At 40.5% G+C, this 10,130-nt stretch overlaps 1 protein-coding gene across 3 annotated transcripts in view; it reads right to left on the bottom strand.

Moving 5' to 3' along the window:
• Nucleotides 1-5,500: 5,500 nt before the first annotated feature.
• KCNN2 (potassium calcium-activated channel subfamily N member 2) overlaps nt 5,501-10,130 on the bottom strand; it is a 515,917-nt gene continuing 511,287 nt past the window's right edge. For all 3 annotated transcript variants that reach the window (XM_027552617.1, XM_027552615.1, XM_027552616.1), the window contains 2 exons: nt 9,741-9,810; nt 5,501-6,121 (listed from right to left, as the gene is read on the bottom strand). In XM_027552617.1, coding sequence (XP_027408418.1) covers nt 5,834-6,121; nt 9,741-9,810 — 358 coding nt within the window. In that variant the 3' untranslated portion in view covers nt 5,501-5,833. The remainder of the gene's footprint in view (nt 6,122-9,740; nt 9,811-10,130) is intronic.

Genomic DNA, 10,130 nt, shown 5'->3' with positions numbered 1-10,130 from the left:
TTTTTCTCTCTGGGACACAGTGATTTTATTCAACAGAAAGGCTAATTTTGAGCTTATATTCCCTAAGGCCATGAAACTATGAATGTTTGACCTAAGAGTTGCATTTATTAACAGTAACTGAATGAAAGTGAGAATGCATGAGAAAGAGGGGCAATAGGTGACACGTGATCACATGATACGTGTAAAAACTGAAGAGACAGGCTGCATCTACTCTAGTCTCCTTAAAGGGATGGTTGTTGGCACGGTGAAAATGGTGGGCTTTGAGACAGAAAACTTATTTTTTAAATATTCATTAATTTGGCAAAACCAGGTTTTAGTTGTGGCATGTGGGATCTTTGATCTTTGTTGTGACATGTGGGATCTTGAGTTGCAGTGCATGAGCTCTTCACTGTAGCCTGTGGGATCTAGTTCCCTGACCAGGGGTTGGACCCTGACCCCCTGCATTTGGAGCGCAGAGTCTTAGTCACTTGACCATCAGGGAAATCCCAGAATAATGTAGGTTTGGTGAAGAACCTGCCTGCCAATGCAGGAGATATAAGAGACGTGGGTTTGTTCGCTGGGTTGGGAAGATCCCCTGGAGGAGGAAATGGCAACCCACTCCAGTATTCTTGCTTGGAAAATCCCACGGACAGAGGAGACTAGTGGGCTACAGTCCATGGGGTCACAAAGAGTTGGACATGACTGAACAACTAACACTACTACTACTGGAATGTTATGACCACAGGTTGTTAGATTTTTGTTGGGCGTTGTACCAAACGTCTTCTTCCTAAAGCATTTTCAATTCTTCCTTTACAGTGAAGATACTGTTGTTGTTGTTGCTGTTCAGTCTCAGTCATGTCTGACTCTGTGACCCCAAGGACTGCAGCACGCCAGGCTTCCTTGTCCTTCACTGTCTCTCAGAGTTTGCTCAGACTCATGTCCATTGAGTCAGTGATGTAATCCATCCGTCTCATCCTCTGTCATCCCCTTCTCCTCCTGCCCTCAGTCTTTCCCAGCATCAGGGTCTGATGAGCCGGCTATTTGCATCAGGTGGCCAAAGTATTGGAGCTTCAGCTTCAGCATCAGTCCTTCCTATGAATATTCAGGGTTGATTTCTTTGCAGGTTGGCAGAAGATACTGATGGTACCTTCATTTTAGTGTCATATCCCATCTCTCACCTTCCATCTGAGGAGGGCTAATGGTCACAGGCGTGTACAGTGCTGGCCTGTGTGACTAAGGGCTCAGGAACTGCCAGGTTTCAGCAGAGGTGGGAGGCACCTTTGCCTCAGGACATGGGTGACTGCCCAGGTTGTTCTATGACCTGTGAATCCCTTGTCACTCAGAGCCACAAAATGTCCCACAGCACATGTGCATTTTTCACTTGAGTGTAAGTCCTCAAATATTTCCATTCCTTTACCTTGGCTGAGGGTACTAAGTTTCACTGCCCCCCAATATATATATACATATATATATATATATATATACATATATATATATATATATATATATATATATATATATATATATATATACATTTTTTGCCAGGGTAGGTGACCTCAGGGAAGTTGACAACTGAATAATTGGGCTCTGGTGAGAGACCAGAGCTGCTTCCCTAACAAGGAGTAGAGGAGGCAAGTTACTAAGAAAGTGGGAGCTGGGAGAGGAGGAAACCTCCTCTTTGCGCTTGGCTGGAGTCTGCAGACCACTGCCTCCCTCACACTCAGCCTTTATCTGGATCTGAAGCTGAGCGAGCTCCAATCCAGAGGTTCTAACACTACCAGGATGAGCAGTCCCACAGTTTCTGATTCCTCTTGTAGCTGCTCCCCACCCCCAATACCATGTGGGAATGCCAAGAACGTTGGGTCAGAGGAAAACCTGTAAGTGGAGAAAAGGACAGGTCTGGGGGGAAAAAATTCGAAGTATTTCTAACAACTCAAAATAAGCAATACCTGTGATACGTTTTCTATTTCTAGGTTCACTGACTTGTAACATATTGAATACAGTAAGTTTTAGAAAGCATCACTGCCAGGGCTTTTGTCTGTTTGTCCCCTGGCCTAGAAAACTGAAATGCAGCACGTCCATCAGGGCCTCTTGCAATAGTGACAGCGAGGAGAGGCGTTGCTCGTGTCATGCCTTTTGATGCTCCAAGCCGCACGTCTTCCAGGACACTATCTGTTAAACAACCAGTTTGCTAATTTTCTCTGAATAGATTGACTTGACAGTTTTGCTAGAATGCACACACTGTTTCAGGGAGGGTTACACAGACAGGGAGAACTATGTTAAGGCTCCTGAACTAAAGGCATGGTTTTGGTCTAAGTCTTGGTGGAGCCCACCAGCACACCCCTAATCAAGTTTCCAAATCCTAAGCACAAGGCACAAGCATTATCTACATTTCTGGATCATATTTATGAAGAGATTCTGTGGGAAGGCAAGAAGAAAGAACAGGACAGAACCACAAAAAGCATATATATGCTATTTATATCCGCCTGCCAAGGCAGGAGACACAAGAGACATGGGTTCATTCCCTGGGTTGGGAAGATTTCCTGGAGTAGGAAATGGCAATCTACTCCAGTATTTCTTGCCTAGAAAATTCCATAGGCAGAGGAGCCTGGTACAGTCCATGGGGTCGCAGAGTCAGACGCAACTCAGCAAGCACACACACACAGACACACATTTTAGGATCACTTAAAAAAAAAGAGTTACAGGACCAGGAAATCAATAAATGAATTCATAGTCCAGGAACTTGTTGTAAGAATTAATTAGGTGAGTGGAAGTATTCATAACCTTTACTATGAGGTATTAAAAGTTTAAAAGATAGGCAATGGGATGTTTGATATTTGTTGCGTTATATTGTAAATAACATTTAAAAATACCTACCATCATTTGTTAAGATAGATGCTAGGATTTACAGAGCTCCACTGATATCTGTATCTTCTTATACTCATTTTGTAGATGAGAAAAAGGAGAAAAGGAGGCTCAGAAGGATTAAGGGTGCTTAAGTACACAGAACTAGCAAGAATTCAGTTCTAAACCCAGTTCTGACTTTTAACCTCCTCTTTCCATTTTTTCATTCTACTTCTCAAGACTGGGCAAAGTTGAATAACAGGGCTGTAAAACTTCAATCCATCTTTCAAGATTTGACTGCAACCCAACCAACAGATTTTTATCCCAATTTCCATATTGTTTTGGAATAGAATTATTTGATTATTGCAGATGCTTTGATGGAGAGTCTCTGGCAAAACAGTTGCCAGTGGAGGTGACATTAGGGAGAAAGCATATAAAATTTTCTAGATCTACTACCTGTTATGACTTTGGTTGATGATTTTTTAAGAGCATGGAATCTTCTTTCTAGTGGCTAACTCATGACACTGTGTATAAGTAGGGGAAATGAATAAAAGTATTGAGGAAGGTGGTGCTGTTGTAGTTCACAATGATCAGTGGTGGTTGTATGTTCTGCCATTGGCTGTAGAGAAGAGAGGCTAGGGCATGGTAGGTCGAAGTGTAACACATTCAGTTATCATTAGAAATTTGTGAAAACAAGAATGTAATCTAGAGCAAGTTATAGAGCTCACTAAAGACTAATCTAAGGTCTCCTCAGAGGATCTTGTTTCATGTTCAATGCCATGTGGGGGAAGGCTTGGTACCATCAGGTAGAGTTATGTTCATTCAACAGATCACTGACCACGAATTCTATGCAACAGATGGGTTCTTGCCTCCTCTTCCAAATTGTGGATGTTTGGTATTATTTAAAATACAGAAACAAAAGACCATACACTTTTGTTTAATGATGTCTGGTCTGTATATACTTTGCATAAACAGGAAAAGATGAATTAAATGACATCCTCCTTGAGGGACAATTAATGGAGCCGGTGAACAAACACCAGGCAATGAAATCTAAATTAAAACTCATTTCTCTGCTCTCTTCTTCAAAAAGAGGAACAGTATATTATTTTTGCCCTTGCCTTCTAGTATTCTGGGAAGGTGGTGCTAATTGATCAGTAAAGTGATAATTAAGCTTAATTATCTGCTATTATGGTTTTTAGTCACAGAGGTAGACTAGATAAGAACTAACTGCAAGAATCACAAGAATTAATCATTTTTTCACAATTTCTCTCTTCCTTATATCCAGTGTTTATACCAAATACTTGATGTATTTTTGTATGCTACCCAAAATAAACTTTTATCTCATCCATGAAGTAGAAATCCTACTGGAGTAGGAATCTTAAGTTCATTTAACTCAGCAGTTTGTTCCTATAAGCAGTACTCTAATACTTTTACTTATTTGCAAGCCTTGTCTTCATTCTACACTGAAATATATAAGGTGTGTGAAAGAGCTTTATTTTCAGTCACTCTGCTTGAGTAATAAATGGTAAGTGATTCTCACGCAGTCTGAAGGAATCATACTTTTACGTCCTTGATCTTGAATGGAAACGTTTTAATTTTTGCATCAATTACGGAAAATAGTTATGAAAGTGATTTTATTCATTGAACTATGCAAGCTGATGAATATGTAGCTCTAGTGTTGTGTAAAGAAAAACACTTGGAGGCTATCTCATAGGGCAGACACCAAAGGGTGCTGTGTAGAATCAAGGGGGGGAGGGTAAAGGCAGACTTCTCTGAAAATGAAGGAGTCTTTTTTGGGTGTAAGCCAGCCTGAGAGGGCTGGTTTCAGAGTTGTCCAAGTGAAGCCTGATTTTTATCATGTTACCCCTGCCAGCTCTTCCTAGGCTCTAGAGACTACCAGGTTAAGGAAATCCAAACTACTATTACCTCAAAGGTGGTTTTCCCAAACCCAGTGGATTTTTAGAGTAATTCTGGAAAGAGATGTATTTGCACCAATAAATATTGAGTTCCTTTTCACAGAAACTGATCTTAACAGCTGTGAAACAAGCGTGCTAAAACTTTTGAAATTTAGCAGGTGGCATTCACTTCCCGGTACCAAACATGTAACCACAGACCAAGAGTACAGACCGACCATTTGCTAGAGTTATGCTCATTTATGTTGATTATGCTATTAGAAGCTATGCAACCACAAATGTATATGAACATGTATGTATATAATGCAAACAGAGTGAACCATGGGCCTCTCATAATAAATCCATGGGGAAAGATGAAATAAGTAGTTTACATCTAAAATTCTGCATCATTAGTTGGTATACAGTGGTGTACCTTGATACTTTCTTCAAGCAAATTTTCTGATAAACTAGGAATAAAATAATTCTTGAAAGCATCGGTGTCCTAGTTCATATTATAGGTTTTGATGTAACAGTCTCACTTTCCACATAACTTGGAAACAAAATTAAATAGACATGACATGTGAACTCAAAGAATGGTAAACTGGCTGGGTCAAACAGTTTTGACTATAATATTTCATAATGAGAGAAAATCTTAGTGACGAGGTATGGAATAATTGAAAGACTTCTGCCTGGCCAAACTTTCGGAAATAAAAATGATCAAAGTGCGTTAGATGATAATCAATCATTTTACCTTGAAAATAATGTGAAAAGTAAGCCTTTAGAAATGTCGAGTGACCAAATGTGTGCAGAAATTAACTTTTTTTATTATATATCATATAATGTAGTAGTAAAGTCTGTTTGAAGTGCATGAATAAAAAGTTAGTGAAATTACAGGAGGAACAATCTATATAGCAATAATAGGTGCATTCCCTGTGCATCTGAAAGAAAAAAAAAGAGTTTTCACTCATTTTGGCCTAAAACTTAGTGTTCAGGTTCCCAGGATTCTGACATCAGAACCCGGATAACGCTGATTAGAACCATAGGGGCTTTACAATAAAAGCTAAAATATTGACCATATGATGGCAAAAAGTCTTATTTTGTGGTTAACTGATTCTCTTCTAGCTACTCTCTGATGAAGTTGGTGGCGCTGTAGAGGAGGACCGCCGCCTCCTGGACGAGGACCGGGACCGCTCAGCGTCGTAGGGGACGTGCTTGGCGTAGTTGTCCATCTGAGCCTCGAGGAAGTCTCTCTGCTGCTGCCTGATGGTTTGGCTTATGAGCCCAGGCAGGGCATGGATGCTACCAATCAAAGTCTCTAACTTCGTTTCCAGGGTAACGATCCTCTTCTCAAAGTCTTCACTTCTTTCATTTAAGTCGGAAATCATGTCATACATGATGTTCTGAGTCTAGAAAACAGGAGTGAGAAGAACAGAGAGACAAAGAATGAAGGTTTAATTACACTTGCCCTGGAAGCAGACTAGCCAGCTATCAGAGCTTGAGGGCTGGTCTCCTTTTGGCAACTTGCAGTGCAACAGGGGTGTCAGCTAACTGAACACGTGACCTGGCCAAACAAATTTGGTGTGTTTGTTCAATGCCAGGGCTTAGAAAAGTAAGATCGTAGGAATTAATTTGATTCAGTTGCAGAAAATGGTGTGCAGGTATTGCTGGTGGTATGTCCAAGGATTTTAAGTGGTGTGTGGAGAGACAAACATGTTTTGATTTTATATTTATGTATATATTTTAAGGGTTGTTAGAAAAGTTAGCATGTCAAATTCATTATGTAACATGTAATACTAATTAGGGTAAGTCTGATTGTTAAAAACAAGCTGATTTTAAAGAACAACATATAATATTGCAGATGGTATTGGGATATAGCAGACATTTTGACTGGAATATGAATGAAGCTTAGGACAAACTGATTTGATCGAGTAATTTAGTAACTTAAAGCAATTAAAAATGCCTAAATATCTTTTTGCTGCCTTATGTTCCAAATTATAGGCTCTCCTTTGGGTCAAATAGAATTTTTACAGATAACTAGCAATGGCACCCCACTCTGGTACTCTTGCCTGGAAAATCCCAAGGATGGAGGAGCCTGGTGGGCTACAGTGCATGGGGTCGCTACGAGTTGGAAACGACTGAGCGACTTCACTTTCACTTTTCACTTTCATGCATTGGAGAAGGAACTGGCAACCCACTCCAGTGTTCTTGCCTGGAGAATCCCAGGGACCGGGGGAGCCTAGTGGGCTGCTGTCTATGGGGTCGCACAGAGTCGGACACGACTGAAGTGACTTAGCAGCAGCAGCAGCGAGAAAATAAATGTTAGAGGAGATACTAAAGTTACCAATCCACCTTGTTAGCTATGGCTTAATTAGAACTAAGTGGTTTGAAATATGAAAATGTTTTCAGTGTCCTAGTGAACTTTGCAACTGGTTGTCCTGATCAGAGGGTATTCATAACTGACTCCCAGTTATAGTTCTGGAAATAGGGAGACAAGAGACAGGGAAAGAAGACTTCAGTGCTGACCAGCTCAGAACCAGAGAGGGAAGAAGGTGATCAAGAAAGGAAGGCTGGCGACATTAACCTTAACCCACTGCAGCCTTTCCCAAGCCTCAGACCTGTATGGCTAAGCCTGCTCTCCTATCATATTTCCCTCTATAATACGTGTTTTTATCCTGTTTAACAACCCCTTAGTGATGATAAATGAACTTACTGAATAAGGAAGTTACTGTTCAGAACACAGGCAAACCTTCCTGGGTTTGGCCAGGAAGACAGTTCATTAACTCTATGTTTACTATACAGTCTTGAGACTACGTGAGACTATTCATTCAGCAAATACTAATCTCTTTATGTCATGGACAGTCTGCAATAATAATAAGCATGGCACTAAAGAAGTAACTGAAAGACACAGCATCTTGCCTCACAGATATATAATTTTACTTCAAGAGTATATTTATTATGTATAATAGTATATATTATAGTGAAACGATATATATTATATATATTATTTTCAAGTGACCTCTTTTATTTTTTCATAAATATACCCAATTTCTTTTATCATTCGATCTAGGAGCGATAATAAGAACCTGCTCCTTCTTTGTTCACAATGTGTCCCACTGAGAACCACGGGTGTAAATATTAGTTGAGCACATCTTCAGGCCTCATATATATGTGCTGCCCAGCTTAAATGAACAATACATGATCTCCTAGGGGTTCACTTCAGTTCAGTCGCTCAGTCGTGTCCGACTCTTTGTGACCCCATGGACCGCAGCATGCCAGGCCTCCCTGTCCACCACCAACTCCCGGAGTTTACCCCACTGAGTCGGTGATGCCATCCAACCATCTCATCCTCTGTCATCCCCTTCTCCTCCTGCCTTCAATCTTTCCTAGCATCAGGAGAGATGCTAGGAATCAGTTTTTGATTTTTCAAATGAGTCAGTTCTTTGCATCAGGTAGCCAAAGTAATGGAGTTTCAGCTTTAGCATCAGTCCTTCCAGTGAACAGCCAGGACTGATTTCCTTTAGGATGGACTGGTTGGATCTCCCTGCAGTCCAAGGGACTCTCAAGAGTCTTCTCCAACACCACAGTTCAAAAGCATCAATTCTTTGGCACTCAGCTTTCTTTATAGTTCAACTCTCAAAACCATACATGACCACTGGAAAAACCATAGCCTTGATTAGACGGACCTTTGTTGGCAAAGTAATGTCTCTGCTTTTGAATATGCTGTCTAGATTGGTCATAACTTTCCTGTCAAGGAATAAGCGTCTTTTAATTTCATGGCTACAGTCAGCATCTGCAGTGATTTTAGAGCCCCCCAAAATAAAGTCTGACACTGTTTCCCCATCTATTTGCCATGAATAGATGTAAATCTTACTCCTAGGGGTAAGTCACTAAATACTTCACTTCTATTTGTAAGATATCAAATATTCCACTCTAACATATTTATACAGTATGTATTACTGATGGACAGGGAGGCCTGGTGTGCTGCAGTTCATGGGGTTGCAAAGAGTCAGACACAACTGAGCAAATGAACTGAACTGATATACACTAAAATGAATTTAATTAATGACTCTAGGACAAATAGGTATAATTTTTGAAGAATATGATGGGGCCCTTGTAAAGGACATAGTTGTTACAGCAAACAAAGAGCAGAACACAGGTCTGACTGAGAACTGCCTCTTTCAAAGCATTCATGTTAACAGGCTCAACACATACATAAATGCTGTTCTAATGCCTCCTTTAAAATTTAGAACATTGAAAGGAATGTCGTCATTGTTGAAAAATATTCATATTTTGAAGTACAGTTCACTTGAAAGGAACAACCAAAATAAACCAGATAAAACATCTAAATGTAATATAAGAATTGGGGACTATTAATGTACTTTTAAAAAGTAGTGTGAAGACATATAGATCAATGGAACAGGACAGAAAGCCAGTTGTTTAAAATAGGTAAAAAAAGATTTATTAATGAGTTATATTTAGCCTTGAAAGTGAAAGTCGCTCAGTCATGTCTGACTCTTTGCAACCCCATGGACTACCCAGTCCACGGAATTCTCCAGGCCAGAATACTGGAGTGGGCAGCCTTTCCCTTCTCCAGGGGATTGTCCCAACCAGGGACTGAACCCAGGTCTCCCACACTGCAGGCAGATTCTTTACCAGCTGAGCCAGAAGGGAAGCCCATTTAGCCTTGAACCTCATAGTAAAACCCAAGATCTGGCTCTGCTCTCATAGGGATGAGACTAAGCTATATATAAGCATCCCAAAGGTATTGTCTCATAGCTTATTTATATTTCTAACTGAACTTCAAATTCCTGTAAGCAGCGAAGCTTTTAGAATGTGTAGAGGGAAAGTGCACACTAAGCAAGAGTCTTAGAAGAATTCTTCTAAGCAGGGCCGTCACGTTGGTAAGTTCTGCCGGTTTGATTGGTTAAATGTCTTTGGAGGGGCCACCTCCTGAAGTGGTACTGTTTTCTCTGCAGGGGTTAGCTCCAACAGGTGTGAATATGGGGGCTGAGACCCCAAGCTCACCTTCGCCAGGTCCACCAAGGTGTTCGCCTGGTCGTTCAGCTTCCTCTGCTCCATTTTTACACTCCTCAATCTAAAAGACAGAATCTGAAGTCAGAAAGTTTTTTTTTTTTTTTTCTTTTCTGCGACTATCATAAGCCTTCCAAAGAGCATGCACAAAATTGACAAGAGCAAATAACTGCATGGATAATGCCTTGAATATTTGAGGGTAAAGTCCCAATTGGTTATGTATCTGGTACAATGAGAAGCATGCTTCCCCAACACCGCAAAAAGGAAGGGAGAGAGAAACAGATAAGGTGTCCTTAGGACAACTATTTACCAGGGAGTCAAAGTTGAATTGAGAAAGGCTCATAAGGATTTAACCATATGAGAAAAGCCAAAACATTCCTTAAA

The sequence above is a fragment of the Bos indicus x Bos taurus genome, chromosome 10 (genome assembly GCF_003369695.1).
Source record: "Bos indicus x Bos taurus breed Angus x Brahman F1 hybrid chromosome 10, Bos_hybrid_MaternalHap_v2.0, whole genome shotgun sequence".
NCBI lineage: Eukaryota > Metazoa > Chordata > Mammalia > Artiodactyla > Bovidae > Bos > Bos indicus x Bos taurus.
The sequence above is the reverse complement of the archived record's forward strand: the minus strand, read 5'-3'. Positions and strand labels throughout refer to the sequence as shown.